The sequence below is a fragment of the Notolabrus celidotus genome, chromosome 22 (assembly GCF_009762535.1).
Source record: "Notolabrus celidotus isolate fNotCel1 chromosome 22, fNotCel1.pri, whole genome shotgun sequence".
Taxonomy (NCBI): domain Eukaryota; kingdom Metazoa; phylum Chordata; class Actinopteri; order Labriformes; family Labridae; genus Notolabrus; species Notolabrus celidotus.
In genome coordinates this window covers 21,274,904-21,301,036 of record NC_048293.1, presented here as the reverse complement: position 1 = coordinate 21,301,036, position 26,133 = coordinate 21,274,904, and the positions used below count along the sequence as shown (strand labels likewise).

The window sequence follows — 26,133 nt, the reverse complement described above, 5'->3', positions numbered from 1 at the left end:
TTAAGACTAACGGTCCCGTTCGTGTAATGGCTGGACGTGCATAAGGGCCCTGGACACTCTCTCTTACATCAGGGTTTCTGTGTCATGACAAAGCCGCTCATGTTCTTTAAAGTAACAGTCTTATTCACCTGTCTCCTCCTCTTATTGAGTTTGCAGTGTGTTCAATGCCTGATAGCTTTAAAGAGTTGCAGCAGCCACAATCGATCTCATTCGTACCTCTTTTTATGATCGAGAATGCACAATGCAAAAAGGAAGAGAGAGGATCATGATACAGGCATCATCTATTGAATTTTCTTAAAAAATAACTTTTAAAGAACTTTATTTACTATCAAAGAATCCAAAATGATGTTAACTAATCTCTTATTCTTGATACTCATCTTCACATGTCATCATGTCTGCAGAGAAATAAAACAATCAATAAAGAGAGTTGTTGATTTGATCATGTTGCCTTCCTTTGTGTCCACACTGCTACAAGAAACAGAAGCTCAGAGTGTTTGATATAACTGAAAGTTTATTATGAAAATCAATCACAAAGCTGTTTTATTTTTAGCAGAGGAAATGTAAAATGATGTTGTATTATATTCACTTTATTAGTTTAATCAAGCGGAAGCCTCCAGTCTTGAGAAATTGAGCCAATACAGAAGTGCTATAAACTGCAGTTCCTCATGTGTCCACTTGAGGCTGGCTCCAAAAGAAGAAGAAGCTACATACACACCCATTCCAAAAAGCATATCTGTATAGTAAAAATAAACATGTTTACAAAAAGCATTTTTATAACTCATTAGTTTTGAAGCTATAAAGGTCACAAGTTTTGCATAATTAGCCACGCTTGAACTCCACCTCTTTACCTCTCGTTATGTCAACTAGCATTTCAAATATGGCGACCGCCAGCGATAGGCTTCCAAACGCCGCTTCACAAACCAATGGGTGACGTTAAAGACACGACGTCCATATCTCATATAGTCTATGGTTTTGATTAAGTAATTGATCTGTCGATCAGCCGCTATGTTTCAACAACAGATTATTAAGGCCCCAAACTGACTTTGGTTGTGTTGGTCGTTTGTAAAATGTATAAAGTTTACTTTTTGAGGATTGGTCATCAGAAACTATCAGCTCTGTCTGTGACGATTGTTTTTTTTGTTGTTGTCTGTTTCCCCCAGTCAGAAGTGAATCACTCATTGTTGGGCCCGGAGCTCCTCTGAGTAAACTCACTATTCCACTTTGTACAACCCGCCTCAGACAAATCAAAACAATCCCTTTAAGCTCAATGTTTTTTAAGAATACCTGCATTTGTTTGACTAAATTATACCTGCATACGTGAAGAGAGAGGTCTTTGAATCAACCTCAGAATAAATCTATCAAAAGTTACTAAACAGAGGCTTGTATATAATAGTTACAAAATAGCAAAAAGTAATGATATGGTTAAGAAGTTCATTTCTAGACATGAACTTTGAATATGTGATTAAAGGTGATTGCCTTTCTCACCCTGTGGTGTTACAACCCAGGGCCTTTTGAAAAACCCTCTGTGCATCTTCAGCAAGCTCATTGAGGAAAGTGTAAAGCGATCCAAAGGTTGTTGTAAAAGAGAGCGCTGATGATGCTACAATCCCAAGCATGGGAATGAGTCTGGCTGCTTCCTCTGCTGCCATTAAACCAGCCATGCTGGCCAACTGAAGAAGCAACTTCAGGACAAGACCAGCAGTTACTTCTTTTGCTGCCAGCTGTGATTTGATGACTGTCTTCAATTCATCTAAAGGAACACCTGTGCAATTAGCTAATCTCCGCAGTGACGGGGCGTCAAGGCCAAACCCGTACAGATAATCCCTGATAACACCGACCATTATGGCTATGTCAACAGCAACTGAAAGACCAGGAACTGGAGCAGCTCCTACAGCTGCAGAGAGAGTAGCAGCCAACGCTATTTTGGCATAAAATGCCTTTTTCTTCTTGTTGATGACCTCCAGGCTGATATTTGGCATGGCGAGCAGAAAGGTGTCCCTCTTGTGTTCAGGAAGTTCTCTCTCAAGGGTCTGCAACAAGAGAGGGAAATCATAGAGATGGAGCTCAAAGCTGGAAATCAGGAAGACCTGAGGAGACCTGAAACCTTGACCCTGCAGACCTGTCAAAGAAAGAAACAGAAACAAACTGATGAGCTCTTTTGCTTTATCACTGATGGTAAGATCTCATCAGATCAAAAATAAACTATAGTGGTATGATTTATATAACTTTAGAACAAAGAAAGATGTAGCAACTTTAAATATCAATGATATTGTTGTATGATTTCTGTAATTTCAGTAGTTGTAAATTGAATTTAAAGAACGCTGAAAGCATTAGTGTTTGAAAAACTATCATCTTTCTTCAGAAAAAACAAACTTCTGGCTCAATGATTAATTGTATTTGTGATTATATTTCAACATGATAAAACAAGATCAGAGCTGCACTGTCTGAGATGCTCTGACCAGCCGTCCAGCCATCAGTCTTGCACTTTCATCAGTCTGTCACAGGGCGGACTTGTCTCACCCTGTCTAGATTTATTTGGTATTATCACCGGCTAACTATACATTATCCCTTACTCAATCACAGTATTAAATTCAAGTTTTAATTTAGGTTAGTAAAAAAAAATATTTCCTAAATCATTAATCCCTGACCAACATGTTCTTCTCTTCTGTATTTTATAGGTTTCTATCATAGACTGTAAATAAAAATGGACAGCGTTGCTCCGCCTCTTCCCGTTGCACGGTTCTGAAGCCAAAAAATCCCTCTCCTGGGCGCAGCCATTGTGCAGCCAGAGCCTGTGAAGCCACTGTAACGAGCTCCGCCCTACAGCGTAGCGTCACAAGACGCTGTGTGTCCTTTGAAGTTTCCCTCTACGGCGGCTGTGAATCAAAGGAAACCCGGAAGTAAAACCCCGTTTTTTAAACTCTAATAACTAACGAAAAATAAACTTTTCAGAAAAAAGAGGCCTTGAACACAAAACAGTCAAATACTAACTACATATCACCACAGCATACGGATGTGAGAAACATTCGTATGATGTGTATTTATTTTTTAAAGTGTGACTGCTCCCCCATTCAAATGAATGGGGGAGACGGAGTTTTTGACCTATACTGCAGCCAGCCACCAGGGGGCAGACGCTTTGCTGGAAGCTTCACTTCCAGCTGAGTGAGATGCACCCCTGGTTTCTATAGGTTCACTCTGTTTTTGATATCTCACTCACCTTGAAAGCAGTTTTCCCTGATTCTATTGAGGGTCTGTGCTTCATTGAAGTTCCTCTGACTTCTTCCCTCCTCACGAACGCAATTATCAATCTTTGAGCGAACAAAGTAGAACTTCTTCCCCATCCTCCGTATCTCCTTCGCCAGCTTCACGTCATTTTCTGTGAAGCGATCAGCTGAGATGATGATAAAGAAGTCGTACTTCTCAAATCCAACTTTCTTCAGGTAGTCTGCAGCTGGATGATTCACGGTGCCGATACCAGGAAGATCCCATATTACAACATTGGGATAGTTTGGATGGGGGTACGGTGTAGCCTCCTTGGTGGTTTCCACAGCTCCAGTTGGAGCAGCTCCCTCATCTCTGTTATCTACGCCTCTAATCACGTTAACAAAGGTGGATTTACCAGAGCCAGACTCTCCTGTGATGGCAATATTCAGAGGGATGTTTTTCTCTTTTTCACGATACTTCTGGATCTGTGCAGCAGCTGAGGCCAGGTCGCCTTTTTGAAGATCTTCTTTGACTTTTCTTGTTAGTTGTTCATAATCAGAAAAATCTGCCATGATGACTCTTTAAATCTGGAGTGAAAGGGAAGTTAAAAAATCATTAAACATAAGACAAATATAAGAAAAATGCCATTCTATAATAATTTAACATCATGTTGAATGATTGTTTAGTACGTGACATTACAGTGACAGATCAAGATATCATCAGATACTCTGGACTAAAGTATTCATAGGAGAGAGAGCTGGGGAGAGGTAAAAACAGGACACTTGTTGAACAGAGTGGGGTTGATTTCAGACTTTGATATCATCATGAGAAGCCCCTCTGCACACCACTGACCATAAGACACCACTTTAACCAGAATCTGACATCAGTCTGACAATGAAGTAAGAAGGGACATTTGTCGTCTTCTTTTAGAGTTTCACATGAAAATACATTTTAATCAAACACATCAGATCAATACACCGTAAATCTCCTCTACAAAAAACTGAGCTATATAAATAAACATGTTATTCATGGGTCTGTACGTTTGTGTTCCTGATTTAGGGAGCAGTAAGCAGCTAATGAGTCTCTTTATTTTAAAGGCTTTACTCACCTACAGAAGAAACTGATGAGACAAACGCAGATCACCGTACGAGTCGTTCACCTTCAAGAGAAGCAGAGACAAAACAGCAGAAACAGTTAGGGAGTTTATCAGAGTCAGAGAGTCCGGCCCTTTAGACAGAGGGAGGTTCAGGAGCTCTGATTGGTTGTTTGCAGAGCAGCTGACCTCTAAGAAACATCCAGAGTTACAAGAAACAGTGGGAGCTGTACACAGCATGTACAATCTGACACACACATTCATGGACACACTCAAGATTTGATCATTACAAAGGGAATCAATATTGATATTTGATCCATCCCCCTAGTCCCTGTTTCTGATAATTTCAGTATCTTTTTTAACACCGCCCTCTCTGCTGAAAATGACTGTCAAGAAACTATTGTTTAGAAGCGTTACATCAATCATCAAGTTATTGAAACTTTTTCAAATTTACTAAGAACTTTTCCTCCATCCACATCCTGCTCACTTGATGACATTGTTAATGATTTTAATAAAAAACTAAAATTCTCTGTAGACACTGTTGCTCCAGCACAAACCACAAAGAAACAAAGCAGCCTCAAACTACCTGAAAACTGCTGCTACATGTCAGCTTAAAGCTGGGGTTGGTAGTCAGATTTAGATACCCTTTTTGTTATACTGGTTAAAATGATCTTTATGTCCTGATAGTAATCAATACATAATGTGTTCTTTAAAAAGAGGTAAAAAAAGCCGCTATCTACAGCCGGAGTAAACCTGGGAAAACACCAACCAATCACTGCCATCAGGAGCCAAATAATGAAACCAATCAAATCCCGTCCTGCCGTTCTGCCCGCATCCTGCACGTACATTTCCCCGGCGTGCACTCCCCGTCCCCTGCCTCTGCTTCCCCTGACTCTACTGACTGCCCCTCTGGCTCGACCTCAGGCCTGTCCCCTCTGACCCGATGAGGTGCTTTGCTCAGGACTGTAGTCCGGATCAGAGTCTAAAAAGCTCTCACCATGGGGGCTCTGACAAGTAAAGAATAATGACATTTAGTAAGTCCTACAGAAATGTATATGTATTGTAGCGTCCGTCCGGACACTGTAGGGATGACAAGCCGATTTGTGAACACGTTGATCTTTAATAACCGGTCACTCTCGGCCGTGATCACGCCAACCAACAAAACAACAATCAATGTTTGAATGAATGAAAAACTTCTCCTCTTGTCTCTCCTCTAATAATAATAATACATTTTATTTTGGCTGCCTTTCAAATCACCCAAGGTCACCTTACAGATAATAAAAACAGTCATCATTAAAACATCAACAGCTTGCTGTGAGTTGTTAGTACTAACAACAGCCATGTTTGTTTGTGTTTTTAACTTTCACAAGGACCGGTTTTGAATCAGTCACCATCATATGGTGGCGAATCAGTGGCACTCATGCATGTGAGTGGGGGCGTCGTATTGGAGGAGCTCTGAGGGGAGGGGTTAGACCGAGTCCTGAGGAAATGCTACATTCAAATTCATGCTAGTTTTCCATCACTACCAACCCCAACTTTAAGAGAGAATGCAGGAGAGCAGAGAGACGCTGGAGGAAAAGCACATTACAGGTTCATTTTGAGATTTTTAAAGAGCAAGTTTTTATTTATAATAATGTAGTCCGCAGAGAGAGACCAGCCCATTCCTCAAAGATCATTTCAGATAACCCAAACAATCTCAGAGTGCTGTTTACCACCATTGAGCGACTTTTAAATCCATCACCTATTTTAAATCATTCTTATCTTTTTAACAGACAGTTTTTATCAACCATGGTGCTTGTGAGTTTCAAGACACATGCTTACAACTGTTGTGTTCCTCAAGTAAGCATTCTGGGGCCTATTTCATTTTCACTGTACACTTACACTGTCATATAATCGCTCATCACCATGTCCACTATCATTTTTATGCAGATGACAACCAACTGAACATCTCTGTCTCAACTGCCTCTCTGACATCAATGTATGAAGCTGGTTTATCTCTTTGTGTGATTCTCTGATGTTCTCTCTGCTTCACTCTCTTCACACGTGATTTAACTTCCTGATCTCTTTGCTTGTGTTGTGTGTGTTTGTGTTGTTTGAGATATTTTTGCAGATAAACTAAAGAATGTCTTCTTACCTGTACACACCAAATTCTTTCCCCCATGAATTAATTATAGAAACATGCAGAACCAGATCAGGTTTATTTGATCTAATAATACACGTCTTGTGTTGGTAAAGGACATCTGATTGGTTGTTTGCAAAGCATCTGACTTACAAGAAACAACTTAATTTATGAGAAACAGTTGAAGGTGCACGCCCTCACATCCCCAGCAGGTTACTAAATCCTCCTCTCATGAAGACTCCTGTTGTTTTCTCTTAAAAGCTTTGGTTTGTTGAGATGAGGAGTAGAGACACTGAATGTTAGATATATTTGTGATGCCCTCACATTTTAAAGAAACTAATGTTGGTGATTGAATCCAGAAGTAGGTTAAGATTCAGTCGTTAAATTTGATGATTTTCATTTGAAGTCTCAAGGTCAACATTTTTCTTTAGCATGACACACCACCATCTTTGCAAAGCTGGTGTATCTGTCTAAAACAGAAGCACTCAGGATGACATGGGATTAGAAGATGTTGAGAGCTTACTTTAAATGACAAGGTGAACTCACAGTGGGCATACTACAAATAAGAACACATTGATAATGACTGTTAATGAGCCACCTGCATTGACCTGCAGCCTGTTGCACCAGCTGTGCTTAAGTTCAAACGTAGCCTAGTTTGAACGTAACTTCTCATTTAGGATGGAGTTTACACTCTACTAACGTTTTGGGCGTTGCACCAGCTGAGATAGTTCCAACGTGAGCCTAAGTTACAGCTTGATTCTTACATTTGGGTCCTAGTAGGTGTAAAGTCCTCCGTAGAGTATATCAGCTGCCATGGCGCGTCGTTTTGAAAAGTGGGATGATGAGGAGATACAGAGGGTCCTCCTAGCTATATGACGTCTGCAACGCGATTTCCGCGAGAGATTAAATCCTTTGGAAAAATATGATGACCAAGATTTGCCCTCCTATGATTAACATATGTTGTAGTTGATAATTGTACCACTCAATGTCACTTTTATTATACACACTGTAGATTAAGGCTTTAGGCTATAGTTATCATTACTTTAGTTTGATTCAGCTGATTAGGCACGAAAGATAACAATGCATCAACACTGGTGCTTTCCTGTGATTGGCTGCTGGAAGTGTTAACGTCATATCTGAGACAATGTTTTGGTTAGTTTGGACGTAACTGTCTACTAGTGAAGATGAACCTTACCTCTCTGTGGTGAAACCAAACAACGACACAACTTAAGTTACATACTAACTAATTTCAACGTTTGGTTTAGTGTGGACTTTACACCCTAACTTAGGACACAGCTGCAAAGATTCATGGGACCGTTAATGTTGATGTTAAGTAATAGTAATAGAAATAGTTATAATTATACTACTACTACTACTACTACTACTACTACTACTACTACTAATAATAATAATAATAATAGATGTAAGTGTTTCATACAAAGACAAAACAACCAAATTCAGCTCCTTATCATGATTTTATTTGAAACTGAAGAACATCTTTATGAACAGAATCAAAATCTCTTGACATTAACAATCCTCGACCTGATTTGAACAAAGTACTGATATTTAAAGTTTTTCTTCATTATAAAATGTTTTATATAACAATAAGAGTAACTATGAGGAAAAGAAAGAAGTTGTTTAGTAATGTTTACATTTGAAAAGTAGCTGCAGATAGATCGGATGGTAAAAAGCAACTGTGAATCGTCTGATGAACAATCTATAATTAAAGCCGATGAACGGGCCCTCGCACACCTGCAGCCGCCGCCTACGTGAGCCACCGCCACATACGCGAGCCGCCCCCACACGTTACCCACCGCTTGATGTTTGCCGCTGCGTGATGCGAGAGCAAGATCTGAGAGCATATGCTGCCTTAGGTAAGTTGACAGTAAGCCACACCCACAATTTTAGTCTGAACAGAATTCCTTTAATCCTTTTTACATTTTCACATTGAAATCTGTATGTGCGTTGATGCACTGCCTGAAAGTCAAAGTAAATTCAAATAAGAGCATTTGAAGAATATCTTAAAAATGTAGCCCAAAAAAACAATATAACACATTATTAACAGTAATTGTCCTTTATTTCCAGATGTGCAGCTTGACTCATCATAACAGATTTTTGTTGCTGGATCTCCTTCCTTAACACTAATTTAATCCTCAATATGTCTGCTATAGAATGTGCTTTGTTTGGGCTGAATCGGATAAAAACTCTAGGAGGAGCTCTCAAAAGTATGCACCCTTATTTTGGCATTTTTGCTGCTGGATCTCCTTCCTTGCTGTTTAAATGAGTTCTGCAGGGCTTTTTTCTCACTTGCATTTTGATGCCCCGCCTAAACACATGCCACGCCCACAATTTTAATCGGACCAGAATTCTTTTAACACTAATTTAATCCTCAATATGTGTGCTATTGAATGTGCTTTGTTTGGACTGAATCGAATAAAAACTCTAGGAGAAATGAGCAAAAGTATGCACCCTTATTTTGGCTGCGTTTTTTATGATAAAAGCTAGGTGGCGCTCTTCCTGTTGAGTTTGGGATATGGGTGCAAGAGGCTTTTTTGTGCGGCATGATGTCCTGAATATGCGTACAAATTTTCACGCTTGTAGCTCAAAATAACCCCTATGGGCAGGGGTTTTTGAAACCTGTAGGGGGCGCTAGTGAGCTATTTTTTCGACTTTTTTGGCCAAACCCATAAAATGGCGCAATTTTTCCCTGGATTGACGAGTGTCTTGGATGAGGTGAAATTACGTGCATATTAAAGTCACAAAAATCCATTTTTGGAGGGGTTTTTTTTATGGCCCGCCCAAAAATTTGCCACGCCTACATCTTTTGTCTGAACGTAATGCCTTTACTTTGTATTGATCGTCAATGGGATTACTGTAGAATGTGCCTAGTTTGGACTGAATTGGAGAAAAACTGTAGGAGTAGCTGTCAAAAGTATGCACCCTTATTTTGCCCTGTTTTTCACATTCAGAGCTGTATGTGCGTTTCATGCCCTGCCTCAACGCATGGCACGCCCACAATTTTTGTCTGAACACAATTCCTTTAACACTAATGTAATCGTCAATATGTCTGCTATACAATGTGCTTTATTTGAATTGAATCGGAGAAAAACTCTAGGAGGAGCTCTCAAAAGTATGCACCCTTATTTGGGCGTCATTCAAAGCTGTGTGTGCGTTTGATGCCCCGCTGTGACGGCTGCCACGCCCACATAAAAAAAAATATATATATATTGGCTGGATAAATGTTTCTCGAAAAATTGTCTACTATAGGTTGCCCTTGGTTTGGAGTGAATCAAAGAAAATCTGTGGAGCGCAACTACGTTTGCGTGCACCCTTATGCTAGCTGCGTTTTTTATGATAAAAGCTAGGTGGCGCTCTTCCTGTTGAGTTTGGGATATGGGTGCAAGAGGCTTTTTTGTGCGGCATGATGTCCTGAATATGCGTACAATTTTCCAGGCATGTAGCTCAAAATAACCCCTATGGGGAGTTGTTTTTGAAACCTGTAGGGGGCGCCAGTGAGCACATTTTTTTTACTTTTTTTGCGAAACCAATAAAATGTCGCAATTTTTTCATGGACTGACGAGTGAGTTGGATGTGGTGAAATTACGTGCATATTAAAGTCACAAAAATCAATTTTTTGACGTTTTTTTTGATGCCCCGCCCCAAAGTCTGCCACGCCCACATCTTTTGTCTAAATGGAATGCCTTTACTTTGTATTAATCCTCAATGGGTTTACTGTAGAATGTGCCTAGTTTGGACTGAATCAGACAAAAGCTCTAGGAGAAATGAGCAAAAGTATGCACCCTGATTTGGGCGTTTTTGGGTACTTTTTGGAGCAAATTTAGACTTTCAAAAGTAGGTGGCGCTCTTCCTGTTGAGTTTTGGATATGGGTGTGAGAGGCTTTTTTGCGTGTCATGATGCCATTAATATGCGTAAAAATTTTCAAGCATGTAGCTCAAAATAAGGCGATTTTGAAAATTTTAGGGGCCGCTAGTGAGCACATTTTTGCAAAAAGATTTTTGAGACAAATAAATTATCAATTTTTTTTACCAGGCTCGATGAGTGTGCAAAAATATTCGTGCTTTCATGAAAGTTGGGGTGGCCAAAAGTCCCCTAGAAGTGGCGGAAGAAAGGATAAAAATAATCCTTAGGGTTACAAGAGGGCCTTCGCCCCCGGTGGCCACCGGCGGTGCTCGGGCCCTAATAACACTCAGGTGTTCCAACCCAGAGCCTTTTGGAGAACCCTCTGTGCATCCTCAGCGAGCTTGTCGAGGAAAATGTTGAGAGCTTTGTAGGTTGCGGTAAAAGAGAGGGCCATTGATGCTAGGATTCCAAGTATTGGAATGAATCTGGATGCTTCCTCTGCTGCCATTAAAGCAGCGATGCTTGCAGTTTGAATTAATATCTTCATAACAAGATCAGGAGTTATTTTTTCTGCTGCCAGTGGTGACACAATGACGTTCCTCAATTCCTCATAAGGAACACCTGTGTAGTTTGACATTCTCTTTAGTGAGGAGGTGTTAAGACCAAAGCCAAATACATATCGAGTGACAGCACCGACCAGCAAGCTTAGATCAACAGCAATAGAGAGACCAGGAACTGGTACAGCTGCTACAGCTGCAGAGAGAGTAGCTACGTATTTTATCTTTGATTTAAAAGCCTTTTTCTTCTTGTCGATCATCTCCAGGCTGATATTTGGCATGGCGATCAGAAAGGCGTCCCTCTTGAGTTCAGGAAGTTCTTCCTCCAGGGTCCTCAGTAACTTAGGGAAGTCATAGAGGTGGAGCTCACAGCTGGACACCAGGAAGACCTGAGGAGACTCGAAATCTAGCCTCTGAAGACCTGTGTCAAAAAAAGAAACACAAAATCTGATGGGCTTTTTTTCAACTCAAGTTTTTCCTCCATAAGGGTGTGACCTCAACAGAGAACCACTAGAGGTAAAATCTAGTACTGGTGTGTGGTTTCAAGAGGGTCTCATATTTCTAGTCATCTTTAAATATCATCATTGTATGATAATACACTAAACTCCTCCCCACATTCATATTTACGATGCTTGATTATTACTTTCTGCAACATAATTGTAAGTTTATTTTGTTAATATTTGTGAGTCTGGTGCTTTAAGTTCCTGAAGTTACCAAGTGAAACATGAAGTCAGGTTCTATCAGACACATTTGCTGTTAGTTAACAGTGAACAGAAAGTTATTGGATTTCTGTAATCTGAGAAACTGAAACACAAAATTAAAGACAGCTAACAGCATTAGTGTTTGAAGAACATCGTAAGCACTGAAGTATAAACAGACACTTTGATCTTTTCTGTCTTCTTTAGGATACATCACCTACCCTGAATGCAGTATTCCCTGATTCGTCCAAGGGTCCTGTCTTCATTAAAGTCATTTTTCTTTTTCTTTTTCTCCTGACGTATGTCGTTGTCAATCTTTGAGCGAACAAAGTAGAACTTCTTCTTCATCTTCTGTATCTCCTTCGCCAGCTTCACGTCATTTTCTCTGAAGCGTTCACTTGAGACGATAATGAAGAGATCGAACTTCTCAAATCCAACCAGCTTCAGGTATTTTGCAGCTGGAAATTTCACGGTGCCGATACCAGGAAGATCCCAAACTGTGACGTTAGGAAAGTTTGGATGGGGGTACGATGTGACCTCTGTGGTGGTTTCTTCAGTACCAGTAGGAGCAGCTCTCTCATCATCATCATCTACGCCTCTAATGGCGTTAACAAAGGTGGATTTACCAGAGCCAGACTCTCCTGTGACGGCAATATTCAGAGGGATGCTTTTCTCCTCATCCAAATACTCCTGGATCTTTGCAGCAGCCAAGGCTTCATCATTGTTCTGTAGAGCTTCTTTAACTTCATCTTCAACTGATCTCTTTGAAAATAGATTTCCCATGATGCTTCTTTTTGAAAACTGTGAGTAGAAGAGAAGTTTGATAGTCATGATTATTCTCTAGTAAATATGTAAATAAAGTGAAGCTACTTTTATCTAATTTCACTTAATTTGTCAACAAATTAGGGCTGTCAAAGTTAACGCCTTAATAACTAACTCTAACTGCAAAACAAAAGGTGATGGTGCATTTGCTGTCTATGAACCCTCCCTCTTGAATCTCACTTGATTTTAATAAAAAACTAAAATTCTCTGTAGACACTGTTGCCCCAGCAACAAACCACAAAGAAACAAAGCAGCCTCAAACCACCCTGGAAAACTGCTGCTACATGTCAGCTTAAAGCTGGGGTTGGTAGTCAGATTTAGATACCCTTTTTGTTATAATGGTTAAAATGATCTTTATGTCCAGATGGTAATCAATACATAATGCGTTCTTAAAAAAGAGGTACAAAAAAGCTGCTATCTACAGCCGGAGTAAACCTGTCCCCTCTGACCCGATGAGGTGCTTTGCTCAGGACTGTACTGTAGTCCGGATCAGAGTCTAAGAAGCTCTCACCACAGGGGCTCTGACAAGTAAGGTATGGATGAGCAAGAACTTTTAAAATTAAACGATAAAACTGTTTTTTTTTTAAATAGGAACAAAAGCAGACAGTACGGAGACAAAGTACAAAGCAGTAGTGCTGTGTTTTACAGTATCAGTGGTATTAGCTTCAGATTCAATTTAATGCTCATTTTAATAAGATTGTATGAACTTCATTTTACCATCTTAGAAACATAGCAAAAGTCAGACTTTTTTTTTTTTTATCTCAGAAAGACCCTGAAATTTTAATTCATTATTTTATCACCACTCGTATTGATTATTGCAACTCCCTTTCCCCAGTCTGCCCAAAAAGTCTCTGAAAAAAAGCAACTCATTTATAATGCTGCTGCCAGTTTTAACACGGAAAAGATAAAGCAGATCACATAAACCCTCTTATCTGCACTGGTTACCGGTTTCTTTTAGAATTGATTTTAAAGTACCTTTACTTATTTTTAAAGCTCCTAACAGCCTTGCTCCTCCATACATCACTGATCTCCTGTCATTTTATGTTCCACCACGATCTCTGAGGTCCTCGAATGCTTCCCTTTTTAACCCCAAAGCCTGAACCATCAAATAATTGCCAGAAAATTCTAATTATTTGAAAATGGAGTGTTTATTAGACCTTCGGACAAAAAAAAAATATATATAAAAATTAAACAGAATTTTTCATATATGAGTTTTAATTTGTATCATATTTGATACATCAGACATTTTGGTGCAAATTTTTTTGCTCAAAATGTCTTCTTTTTTAAACAAACTGAAACATATAAAAACAAAATGTTTAGCCTTTTAAACTTTGAGTTTGCTTCAAATTTTTTACCAAAGTAATTTCAAACCTAGAGGGTTTTTTTTCAATGCTGCAGGACAATGTCATACATATTCTGTATCTGCTACACAACAAAAAAAACATATTTATTGTTTGTTTCTTCTCTGAATTGTTCAATTCATAGTGGATATCCATGAGCAAAAGACAACTATTTACTAAGGAGCCATTGTAACATTCAACTAGTCATCAATCATCATGATACAGCAGGTTGCATATATAAAAATACAATATACATTATAAATATCTCAATTTCTACTCTAAATATACCTCATTATGTCATGTAAACATGTTCTTAAATAATAAAAAGACTGTATGTTGCTTTATGGAATGCATAATGTATGAAATGTAATAAAATGATGATTGACAGATTTCTAAATAAATGACCTTATATACCTACTGTATCAATTTTGATACACACATTTCAACACGGTTTGAATATGAAATTAAGTAATGAAATATTAATTAATTTTACTTTGCATCAATCCAGTAACTATTCCTCTTGAAGTTTCAGGAACAATTTTAAAGTATTTTTCATCCAAACTTTTTCAAAATCTGTAAAAATTTCCCTGAAAACCTCAAGAGGGTCTCTGATCCACAGCAAGTGACGTCCTTCTGGTGCATGGATTACTCACATCTGGTGGTTTATCAGTGCACTGCATGTATCTGATTGTATACATCAGGTTTTTACTGAAAAAATATATCACACTGATGATGTAGAGGTCTCAAAAAATGAGGTATCAAATATGATACGCTTGGCGCTATAGGGTTAATGTTCCTTATGTGTCTCACACATAGACTGTAAAAAATATGGAGTATCCGTGACGTCAACCATCTGTTTCTGAACGCTGTTTTGAGGCCAATCGGCAGCGGCAGCCATATTACTTCTGTCGAGCCAGTGGGACGTAAAGAGGCGGGCTTTGAGCCTCCTAGCCAACAGCTGCAGTGTTCCTGCAGGCAGCTGTGCCTCTCATTGGAAGACTAGTGATCTCAATATCTTCGAAATTGCCGAATTAGAAAAAAATTCACCCCCCTCACAGTGAGAGGACATCGAGAAATTAGCTATTCAGACTACACTCATCTTTTGTACCAGGCTGTAAACATGTTTATTTCTGCTGCAAAGATCGTCTTTTACCCATTCATGTGTATGTGACTTCCGGTACTTCCGGAGCCAGCCTCAAGAGGATCCTCGATGAGCTGCAGCTTTTAACACTTCTGCATTTACTCATATTTTTAGACCGGAGGTTGTCGCTTGTTCTCACAGTAACACCAGCCAGAGAGCTTCCTGTTTTCATGCACCTAACTCTGAACTCTGCCTCTGGACATTAAAACAGCAAGCTCTCTGAGTGCTTTTAAAAGTAAACTAAAGACTTACCTTTCTAATCTGGCTTTTAACTTGGAGTAATTTCCTATTAGCCATGGACTGCATTATTACCTTCATGATCATTGTTTTAGCATCATTTTTATTTATTTATTTTATTCCATCTTATTATATTATATTTGATTTCTCAGTATTTCATATCACTTTCCTCTATCTTGTTCTAGTCGTGTATCCTTTTACCTAATTCTGTTGTTTTCTGTCTCTCTGATCTTTTGTGAAGCACTTTGGGCTGCACGCTTGACTGTATGAATGGTGCTATATAAATAAAGATGAGTTATCAGCATGACCGCTGACCTACCTGTACCTGTTTGTCACTGTGATAAGCAGCTAGAGGACTTGTGCTGAAGATTTGAAGCTACTCACCCTGGAGTCCTGATGTAGGAACAGATGAGAGGAGAGCAGAACACTGAACCAGTCCTTCACTTGCGACAGTAACACCCACAGCGTTTTATTACTTCTATATATACAGAGTTTATCTGCCCTCTGCGCAGTAACCAAGTAAAAGGCGTTGTGTTAATTTAGGACCACTGATTGGTTACTTGAGGAACAGCTGACTTACAAGAAACATTCTGATCTACAGGAAACAGTGCACGCTGCACACTCTCACACATCCTGTGGGTTACCAAAACATCACCTTATATTGACCTTGTCGTTGGCCCCTTGTTTCGGCTGAAACAAGAAATCATCCTTCAAGATTTTTTTTTCACATGAAACTTTTCTCTGTTCATCAACTTGATGTTGGGAGCCTTTATGAGGCCTTTAGAGACATCACATATTAAAAGTTTTGTATTATTCCTTCATTTTTCAAAGGCACTATTAATGGTGAATTAATTGTGAGGTGATGTTTCAGTAGTTAAAAGAGCAGTTTTTCCCATTTGAAGTAGCTTACTGGCTGTGTTTCTGATATGTACAAATGTACAAAAGTTATTCTCAAAGAAGGAAAGTGAGAGAAAGAGTTTAGAACAAAAGAAGAAAGTTTCCTGCAGAGACAATGACTTTGTGTTCACTTCATCACAGATCGCTCCTCGTGTCCTTTGAAGACATCATGACTTCATGAAACCACAGCTGATGTGGTGGAGGGTTTTTACAGAGCATCTGTAGAAGCTGGTTTATCTCTTTGTGTGACTCTCTGATGTTCTCTCTGCTTCACTCTCCTCACACGTGATTTAACTTCCTGATCTCTTTGCTTGTGTTGTGTGATGTGTTGTATGAGATGTTGTTGCAGATAAACTAAAGAATGCCTGCTTACCTGTGCACACTCAAGTTATTATTATTATTATTATTATTATTATTATTATTGATAATAAAAATGTAAGTGTTTCATACAAAGACAAAACAACCAAATTCAGCTCCTTATCATGATTTTATTTGAAACTGAAGAACATCTTTAAGAACAGAAACAAAATCTCTTGACATTAACTATCCTCTTACCTGATTTGAACAAAGTACTGATATTTAAAGTTTTTCTTCATCATAAAATGTTTTATATAAAAATAAGAGTAACTATGAGGAAAAGAAAGAAGCATGTCTTCATGTGCTTTTAAGCTTCAAGTTGTTTAGTAATGTTTACATTTGAAAAGTAGCTGCAGATAGATCGGATGGTAAAAAGCAACTGTGAATCGTCTGATGAACAATCTATAAAAAGTGCTGCTCAAACTAAAAGTGTTTTTTTTAAAAGGTTATATGATTAATTCATAATTTTGTTTCATACACAGCAGCTGGAACAATCGTACTTAAACTGGGGTTCCATCCCCGTTACAAAATCAATATCACACTCAGGTGGTCAAACCCAGAGCTTTTTGGAGAACCTTCTGTGCATCGTCAGCGAGCTTGTTGAGAAAAATGTTTAGAGCTTTGTAGGTCAGGGTAAAAGAGAGGGCCATTGATGCTAGGATTCCAAGTATTGGAATGAATCTGGCCCCTTCCTCTGCTGCCATTAAAGCAGGGATGCTAGCAGTTTGAATTAATGTCTTCAAAACAAGATCAGGAGTTATTTTTTCTGCTGCCAGTGGTGACACAATGACTTTCCTCAATTCCTCATAAGGAACACCTGTGTAGTTGGCCATCCTCTTTAGTGAGGAGGTGTTGAGACCAAAGCCAAATACATATCGAGTGACAGCACCGACCAGCAAGCCTAAATCAACAGCAATAGAGAGACCAGGAACTGGTACAGCTGCTACAGCTGCAGAGAGAGTAGCAATGTATTTTATCTTTGATTTAAAAGCCTCTCTCTTCCTGTCGATAATCTCCAGGCTGATATTTGGCATGGCAATCAGAAAGGCGTCCCTCTTGAGTTCAGGAAGTTCTCCCTCCAGGGTCTTCAGTAACTTAGGGAAGTCATAGAGGTGAAGCTTATTGCTGGACATCAGGAAGACCTGAGGAGACTCCACACCTGGTTTCCGAAGACCTGTGTCAAAAAGGAAACACAAAATAGTCTGAAGGGCTTTTTAACAACTCAAGTTTTTCCTCCATAAGGGTGTGATCTCAACAGAGAACCACTAGAGGTAAAATCTAGTATTGGTCTGTGGTTTCAAGTGGGTCTCATATTTCTAGTCATCTTTAAATACCTTCATGGTATGATAATACACAAAACTCCTCCCCACATTCATATTTAGGATGCTTGATTATTACTTTATGCAACATAATTGTAAGTTTATTGTGTTAATATTTGTGAGTCTGGTGCTTTAAGTTCCTGAAGTTACCAAGTGAAACATGAAGTCAGGTTCTATCAGACACATTTGCTGTTAGTTAACAGTGAACAGAAAGTTATTGGATTTCTGTAATCTGAGAAACTGAAACACAAAATTAAAGACAGCTAACAGCTTTGGTGTTTGAAGAACATCGTAAGCACTGAAGTATAAACAGACACTTTGATCTTTTCTGTCTTCTTTAGGATACATCACCTACCCTGAATGCAGTTTTCCCTGATTCGTCCGAGGGTCCTTTCTTCATTAAAGTCATTTTTATTTTCCTCCTGACGTATGTCGTTGTCAATCTTTGAGCGAACAAAGTAGAACTTCTTCTTCATCTTCTGAATCTCCTTCGCCAGCTTCACGTCATTTTCTCTGAAGCGTTCACTTGAGACGATGATGAAGAAGTCAAACTTCTCAAATCCAACCAGCTTCAGGTATTTTGCAGCTGGAAATTTCACGGTGCCGATACCAGGAAGATCCCAAACTGTGACGTTAGGAAAGTTTGGATGGGGGTACGGTGTGACCTCTGTGGTGGTTTCTTCAGTACCAGTAGGAGCAGCTCTCTCATCATCATCATCTATGCCTCTAATGGCGTTAACAAAGGTGGATTTACCAGAGCCAGACTCTCCTGTGACGGCAATATTCAGAGGGATGCTTTTCTCCTCATCCAAATACTCCTGGATCGTTGCAGCAGCTAAGGCTTCATCATTGTTCAGTAGAGCTTCTTTAACTTCATCTTCAACTGATCTCTTTGAAAATAGATTTCCCATGATGCTTCTTTTTGAAAACTGTGAGTAGAAGAGAAGTTTGATAGTCATGGTTATTCTCTAGTAAATATTTAAATAAAGTGAAGCTACTTTTATCTAATTTCACTTAATTTGTCAACAAATTAGGGCTGTCAAAGTTAACGCCTTAATAACTAACTCTGACTTCAAAACAAAAGGTGATGGTGCATTTGCTGTCTATGATCCCTCCCTCTTGAATCTCACTTGATGACATTGTTAATAAAAAACTAAAATTCTCTGTAGACACTGTTGCCCCAGCAACAAACCACAAAGAAACAAAGCAGCCTCAAACCACCTGAAAACTGCTGCTATATGTCAGCTTAAAGCTGGGGTTGGTAGTCAGATTTAGATACCCTTTTTGTCATAACGTGTTCTTAAAAAAGAGGTAAAAATAGCCGCTATCTACAGCCAGGGGAAACCTGGGAAAACACCAACCAATCACTGCTATCAGGAGCCAAATTATTGAACCAATCGAATCCCGTCCTGCTGTTCTGCCCGCCTCCTGCGCGTACATTTCCCCGGTGTGCACTCCCGTGCCTCTGCTTCCCCTGACTCTACTGACTGCCCCTCTCACTCGACCTCAGGCCTGTCCCCTCTGACCCTATGAGGTACTTTGCTCAGGACTGTAGTCCGGATCAGAGTCTAAAAAGTTCTCAGCACAGGGGCTCTGACAAGCAAAAGAATAATGACATCTAGTAAGTCCTACAGAAATGTATATGTTGTAGCGTTCGTTCGGACACTGTAGGGATGACGAGCCAGTTCGTGAACACGTTGATCTTTAATAACCGGTCACTGTCGGCCGTGATCACACCAACCAACAAAACAACAATCAATGTTTGAATGAATGAAGAACTTCTCCTCTTGTCTCTCCTCTCTCCAGCTTGCTGTGAGTTGTTAGTACTAACAGCAGCCATGTTTCTTTGTGTTTTTAACTTTCATGAGGACCGGTTTTGAATCACTCACAATCATATGGTCATGAATCAGCGGCGCTCGTGCATGTGAGCGGGGGCGTCGTTTTGGAGGAGCTCCAAAGGGAGGGGGGGAGGGGTTAGACCGAGTCCTGAGGAAATGCTACATTCAAATTCATGCTAGTTTTCCGTAACGACAAACCCTAGCTTTAAGAGAGAATGCAGGAGAGCAGAGAGACCCTGGAGGAAAAACACATTACAGGTTCATTTTGACATTTTTAAAGAGCAAGTTTTTATTTATAATAATGCAGTCCAGCCCATTCCTCAAAGATCATTTCAGATAACCAAAACAATCTCAGAGTGCTGTTTACCACCATTGAGCGACTTTTAAATCCATCACCTATTTTAAATCATTCTTATCTTTTTAACAGACAGTTTTCATCAACCATGGTGCTTGTGAGTTTCAAGACACATGATTTTAACTATTGTATTCCTCAAGTAAGCATTCTGGGGCCTATTTCATTTTCACTGTACACTTCCACTGTCATATAATCGCTCATCACCATCCACTATCATTTTTATGCAGACGACAACCAACTGAACATCTCTGTCTCAACTGCCTCTCTGACATCAATGTATGGATGAGCAAGAACTTTTAAAATCAAACGATAAAACTGTTGTTTTGTTTTAAATAGGAACAAAAGCAGACAGAGACAAAGTACAAAGCAGTAGTGCTGTGTTTTACAGTATCAGTGGTATTAGCTTCAGATTCAATTTAATGCTCATTTTAATAAGATTGTATGAACTTCATTTTACCATCTTAGAAACATAGCAAAAGTCAGACTTTTTTTTTTTTATCTCAGAAAGACCCTGAAATTTTAATTCATTATTTTATCACCACTCGTATTGATTATTGCAACTCCCTTTCACCAGTCTGCCCAAAAAGTCTCCAAAAAAAACAACTCTTTTAAAATGCTGCTGCCAGTTTTAACACGGAAAAAAGAAAACAGATCACATAAACCCTCTTATCTGCACTGGTTACTGGTTTGTTTAAGAATTGATTTTAAAGTTATTTTACTTGTTTCTAAAGCTCTTAACAGCCTTGCTCCTCCATACATCACTGATCTCCTCTCATTTTATGTTCCACCACGATCTCTGAGGTCCTCGAATGCTTCCCTTTTTAATGTTCCTCGTGTGTCTCACACAAACACCGGCCAGAGAGCATTAAAACAGTGAGCTAAAAGTCAACTGAAGACTTATCATTTTAATCTGGCTTTTAACTTGGAGTAATTTCCTTTTAGCCATGGACTGCATTATAACCTTCATGACCATTGTTATAGCATCATTTTTATCTATTTTATTCCATCCTATTATTCTTTATTTTATTTATCAGTACTTCACGTCACTTTCCTCTATCTTGTTATAGTATTGCATCATTTTACCTAATTCTGTTGTAGCTAACTCTGACAATTTAAGGAGGAATGAAAAACCAGAAAACTTGCAGAGCAGGGTGGGGGGAATTTAAGACTTTGGTGTTATCAACACAGATGTCTGTATGCACACCACTGACCATGAGACACCACCATCAACCAGAAGATATAACATCAGACAAATCATCTTCAGGACACATTTCCTGTTTATCCCCTCCCATTCAAAGTTTCACATTACGCTGCATTATAATCAAACACAACAGACCAATGCACCATACCAATGTGTGCAGGCTGACATAAATTGTCAGCCTGTCAGCTTCTGTAAAAAGCTGAGCTGTCAAAATAAAGCGTATATTTAAAGTCTAATGAATCATCATGACCTCTGACCTACTTGTAACTGTTTGTCACTGTGATAAGCAGCTAGAGGACTTGTGCTGAAGATTTGAAGCTACTCACCCTGGAGTCCTGATGTAGAGACAGATGAGAGGAGAGCAAGACACTGAACCAGTTCTTCACTTGTAAGAGTAACACCCAGACTGTTTCTGTCGTTTTATATAGACAGAATTTTATTTTCAGAGAGTCCAACCCTCTGGGCAGTGACCAATGAAAAGTCCTCTGTTAATTTGAGACCACTGATTGGTCACTTGAGAAACAGCTGACTTACAAGAAGCAGCTTCATCTATCAGAAACAGCTGAAGTTGCACAATCTCACACTCTGTAGGTTACCAAACCATGGCCTCATATTTATTGTGTTATTGTCACTTAATTTTCCAGGACTGGAACAAAGAAATCATCCTTCATGGTTTTATTTTATTTAAATGTTTTGGTCTGTTCAGGAACTTTGAAGTCAGGAGCCTTCATGAGGCTTTTAGAGACATTGTTTATTAAAGACCTTTCAGCTACATTTATAATAGTAAACACATTCAGAAGTGCTGTTATATCTTTCAGCTGTAAAAATGTGGTTTCCATTTGCACTCACCTGTATAGGTTGTGATTTAGATTTGTACAAATGTGCAGAAGTTATTTTCAAAGAAGGAAAGTGAGAGAAAAAGTTTGAAACAAAAGAAGAAAGTTTCCTGCAGAGACAATGACTTAGGGTTCACTTCATCACAGATCGCTCCTCCTCCTCCTACTACTACTACTAATAATAATAGTAATAATAGTACAAATATTAATATTATTAATAATAACAATAATTATTATAATAATTATAATTGTATTTTTATGAGACTTATTATTATTGGTAGTAGTAGTAGTTATGATAATATTATTGTGTGTTTTATTATTAATAATTGTAAACAAACAAACACAGCAGCAACAGATTAAACAGCCTGATGGTTATATTGCCAATTATAATGGACATATATCTATAATGACATACTGTATATCTCCATGGAAAGTATTATACAGTTGTGTCATTATAGAACTCTGAAACACTCTCTGAAAGTTGCTTGAGAGTTTCCACCATTAAAAGTTTCTGAACAAACAAAGTTGTTATGAAAACTGAGCATAAAAGGAGGATTCCTTTCGTTGACAAAGAACAGTCCTGTAAAAATACGAGTTTATGATTTTAGTAACCTGCAGGGGGAGTGTGCAACTCAAATTTCTTCATATAGATAAAGATGATTTTTCAAAGTCTGCTGCTCTTCAAATAACCAACCAGAGGATCTAAACAAGAAGTCTGGACTCTCTGATAAACTCTGTTGGTGTAGGATGGATGTTATTGTCGCAGCTGAAGAACTGGTTCAGTGTCCTGCTCTCCTCTCATCTGCCTCTACATCAGGACTCCAGGGTGAGTAGCTTTTAATCTTCAGCACAAGTCCTCTAGCTGCTTATCACAGTGACAAACAGGTACAGGTAGGTCATGATGATTCATTAGACTTTAAATAGATGCTTTATTTTGACAGCTCAGCTTTTTCCAGAGAGGATGAATTCATGTCAGCCTGCACACATTGGTACGGTGCATTGGTCTGTTGTGTTTGATTATAATGCAGCGTAAAAGGTGTGCATACAAGCGTTTATTCACCCCCACCCTGCTGTTAAAAACAAGTTATATGTGGTTCAGATTATGTTAGTATTACATTTCTTCATGTTTGCCAGAAGACAATAGTGAGCATAACACAATTCTTTCTGTGTTTTCTTGTCCCTATTCCAACTTTTTGGAATGCATGGCATCAACCCTAACCCTAATGCGATTTATATCAGAGGCCGATTTTCATGTCATTCTTGCTATCCAGAATCTATAACCTTGTTTATGAGGTTTTGACCAATCAGAATCAAGTATTAACACAGCAGGTAAGAACAAAGCTGGGTAATAATTAGAGTGTTTCAGAAGGATGTAAACTCAAGAAGCTGATTTAGTTTGCTTTATTAAAAAAAGAGAATATAATTACTTACCTGTTTTTCTTTACCTGCAGAGCTTGCTGTGATGGATCAACCAGAATCCTTAGAAACCATGGAGTTAATGAGAGAGATCACAGAGGCAATGAATAAGAGTCCTGCTGAAGGAGCTGCAAAAATCCAGGAGTGTTTAGAGAAAGAGAAGAACACTCCACTGAATATTGCCATCACAGGAGAGTCTGGCTCTGGTAAATCCACCTTTGTTAATGCTTTAAGAGGCGTAGACAACAGGGATGAGAGAGCTGCTCCTACTGGTTGTAATGAAACCACCATGGAGGTCACACCGTACCCCCATCCAATCTTTCCCAATGTAACATTCTGTGATCTTCCTGGTATCGGCACTATGAATTATCCAACTGCAGAGTACCTGAAGAAGGTTGGATTCGAGAAGTTTGACTTCTTCATCATCGTCTCAGCTGATCGCTTCAGAGAAAATGACGTAAAGCTGGCGAAGGAGATCCAGAAGATGGAGAAGAAGTTCTACTTTGTTCGCTCGAAGATTGACGACAACTTACGTGCTGAGGAGAGGAGTACACGGGACTTCAATGCAGGAAGAACCCTTGGAGGAATCAGGGAAAATTGCATTCAAGGTTCAGTTATTAAATGGCATGTTCTTCAACAACAAAAAAGATTTGCTTTGTCTCTTCAATGTGTTAGTATGAAACTGAACTGTGTTTGTTTAACAGGTCTTCAGGATCAAGGTTTTGAGTCTCCTCAGGTCTTCCTGGTGTCCAGCTTTGATCTCAAGCTCTATGATTTCAAGCAGTTACAGGAGACCCTGCAGAGAGAACTTCCTGAACACAAGAAGGACGTCTTCCTGTTAGCCATGCCAAATATCAGCCAGGGGATCATCGAGAAGAAGAAAAAGGTTTTGCAAAGTAAATTAAAGTATTATGGCCTCATATCTGCAGGCATAGCATCTGCACCAGTTCCTGGGCTCTCTATTGTGGCCGACCTATCCATGCTTGTCAATGCAGCTGTTATGTTCCAAGCTACCCTTTGCCTCGATAGTGAGTCACTGCAAAATCTTGCTCTTAGCACGGGTGTGCCTTTAGGTGATCTCAGAGCAGTGATGACATCACCACTGGCTGCAACACAAATAAACAAAGAGCTCATCATAAAGGTACTCTCCATGTCTGCTGCTGAATTAGCTTTAATGGCAGCCGAAGAGGGGTCCAGATTCATTCCATTATTGGGAATCCCTGTAGCGATGACCCTCTCTTTTACCTCCACCTACAGTGCTCTCCACACTTTCCTCAACATGCTCGCTGATGATGCACAGAGGGTGTTCAAAAAGGCCCTAGGTTTGAACACAGCAGTGTGACAGGGTTAGAAACAGAGCAGAACTTAAGTCTGACAAAGAGCTCGACACAAATGAGCTCCTGAATTAATTTAGTGGGTGCGTTGCAATTTTACAGTCGTAGAAAGGCTGTGAATGAATGATATGTCAGACACATTGGGCAGACTGGGTAATGTGATGTTTGACTCGTCAACATTGAGCGCACCAATGAGATTATTGCATTCTTCAAATATAAGTGTCACTTGTAAAAGAATGAGTGAATATTTCTCACGCCTAAATCATGGATGTTCTTTACTCTTCAGTTTAAAATGGATTGGATCGACATAATGAAAACATGAAATCCTAAAAGTCAGGTTAAAAACAGTTCACTTGAACTTAGATCGATTTGAAACTTGTGCAACTATCTTCTTTTCACTCGCTTGTTTTCTTGTTCTGACTTCTTTAAGTTGTGGAAAATGTGCCGACTGTCATAAGTCACTTTTGTTTTTGTGTTGTATTTTCTTTGTTGTTTTCTTTCTTTGATTTCTAGTGTATTTAGTAAGTTCCTTTAGTCCTCCTTGTGTCTTTTGGTACCTTCTCTTGTGTCGTTATTCCATGTGTGTTTCTAGTCTGTCGTGTTTCCTGTTTTATTTTGTAGTTCTTAAACCCTGTGTGTCTGGTTTAGTTTCACTTCCTGTCGTTGTGTGTTTTCCTCAATTAGATCACACTCATTTGTTTCACCTGTGTCCGCACCTGTTGCTTGTTACCCTGTGTATTTAGTTTCTCTGAGTCCCCTCTCCTGTGTTAGTTCATTGTGTGTCATACCCGTCCCCGTGTTGTCTCCTTGTTGCGCTCTTTGTGTTTTTTGGTTGAAGAAAGAAGTTTTTGTTTCTCTCTTTTAGTTTATTAAATCATTTTCTTATGAATCTGCATTTTGAGACTTGCACCTTCTGTTTGCCTTCCTCTGAAAAGTGACATTTTCCTCTGTATATGTTAAACCGAATAAAGGGCTTTAGACAGATCAAGTTTCTTTAATGAGTTTTATTCTTACAAGAAGGAGCAAACAGTACACAGTGCCAAAGCAATCTGCAAAGAAGCTCAAAGATGGGAGGTAACACCGTACCAGATGTTCCCTACATGTAATAATAGCTTTAGCATAAACATCTGAGACAACACAGACCAGTTCAACCAGAAAAGGGGGGCAGGACATTTGTCTACTTGTATGATGTTCCAAATGAAAATACCTCAACAGGTACTTAAATAGGTTAAGTAGTTGTTCTGTATTGAATATATGAACTGTCACACACTGCAGGATTAAATCAGAGCAGCTGACTACACTTTGAAGTAGGCAGAGGTTACAGATGTCAGATGAGTTTGCTGTGTAAGACTACAAATTCCAGAAGATGTGTGAGCTTGTGTCACTTTAACAAGAGCTGATGTAAGGAGGTGTGGCTCATGAACTTTACTTCTCTTTAGTAAAGAGTGGTCCTGTGTTTCCTGAGATGAGGAGGTGATAAGGGAAACACTGACGCTGCTTTCCTTAA

The 26,133-nt window shown here is 39.2% G+C and overlaps 3 protein-coding genes across 4 annotated transcripts; 1 reads left to right on the top strand and 2 right to left on the bottom strand.

Moving 5' to 3' along the window:
* Positions 1–800: 800 nt before the first annotated feature.
* LOC117806835 (interferon-inducible GTPase 5-like) lies at positions 801–15,610 on the bottom strand. Of its 2 annotated transcripts, XM_034675912.1 has the most exons (4): positions 15,458–15,610; positions 4,313–4,324; positions 3,218–3,791; positions 801–2,119 (listed from the first exon to the last, which is right to left on the bottom strand). In XM_034675912.1, exons 3-4 carry the CDS (start codon positions 3,774–3,776, stop codon positions 1,482–1,484), a joined length of 1,197 nt encoding a protein of 398 aa, XP_034531803.1. In that variant the 5' UTR covers positions 3,777–3,791; positions 4,313–4,324; positions 15,458–15,610; the 3' UTR covers positions 801–1,481. The 2 variants fall into 2 exon arrangements, with proteins under 2 accessions (XP_034531803.1, XP_034531804.1); XM_034675913.1 differs by lacking the exons at positions 801–2,119; positions 3,218–3,791; positions 4,313–4,324 and adding exons at positions 10,624–11,256; positions 11,755–12,334 and having other exon boundaries at positions 15,458–15,602.
* An 828-nt stretch (positions 15,611–16,438) lies between these two features.
* LOC117806837 (interferon-inducible GTPase 5-like) lies at positions 16,439–21,437 on the bottom strand. Its single transcript, XM_034675914.1, has 3 exons — positions 21,367–21,437; positions 18,002–18,575; positions 16,439–17,501 (listed from the first exon to the last, which is right to left on the bottom strand). Exons 2-3 carry the CDS (start codon positions 18,555–18,557, stop codon positions 16,870–16,872), a joined length of 1,188 nt encoding a protein of 395 aa, XP_034531805.1. The 5' UTR covers positions 18,558–18,575; positions 21,367–21,437; the 3' UTR covers positions 16,439–16,869.
* A 1,147-nt stretch (positions 21,438–22,584) lies between these two features.
* Positions 22,585–25,582, top strand: LOC117806543 (interferon-inducible GTPase 5-like). Its single transcript, XM_034675490.1, has 3 exons — positions 22,585–22,702; positions 23,328–23,900; positions 23,997–25,582. Exons 1-3 carry the CDS (start codon positions 22,624–22,626, stop codon positions 24,632–24,634), a joined length of 1,290 nt encoding a protein of 429 aa, XP_034531381.1. The 5' UTR covers positions 22,585–22,623; the 3' UTR covers positions 24,635–25,582.
* Positions 25,583–26,133: the final 551 nt, after the last annotated feature.

What these genes read in the sequence shown, in the direction of transcription:
- LOC117806835 (XM_034675912.1), bottom strand. Translation starts at nt 3,776, where the DNA reads ATGGCAGATTTTTCTGATTATGAACAACTAACAAGAAAAGTCAAAGAA. An exon ending in CAGGGAAAACTGCTTTCAAG is followed by an intron (nt 2,120 to 3,217) that starts GTGAGTGAGATA and finishes TTTCTTTGACAG; the next exon opens with GTCTGCAGGGTCAAGGTTTC.
- LOC117806837 (XM_034675914.1), bottom strand. Translation starts at nt 18,557, where the DNA reads ATGGGAAATCTATTTTCAAAGAGATCAGTTGAAGATGAAGTTAAAGAA. An exon ending in CAGGGAAAACTGCATTCAGG is followed by an intron (nt 17,502 to 18,001) that starts GTAGGTGATGTA and finishes TTTTTGACACAG; the next exon opens with GTCTTCGGAAACCAGGTGTG.
- LOC117806543 (XM_034675490.1), top strand. Translation starts at nt 22,624, where the DNA reads ATGGATGTTATTGTCGCAGCTGAAGAACTGGTTCAGTGTCCTGCTCTC. An exon ending in CTCTACATCAGGACTCCAGG is followed by an intron (nt 22,703 to 23,327) that starts GTGAGTAGCTTT and finishes CTTTACCTGCAG; the next exon opens with AGCTTGCTGTGATGGATCAA. An exon ending in CAGGGAAAATTGCATTCAAG is followed by an intron (nt 23,901 to 23,996) that starts GTTCAGTTATTA and finishes TTTGTTTAACAG; the next exon opens with GTCTTCAGGATCAAGGTTTT.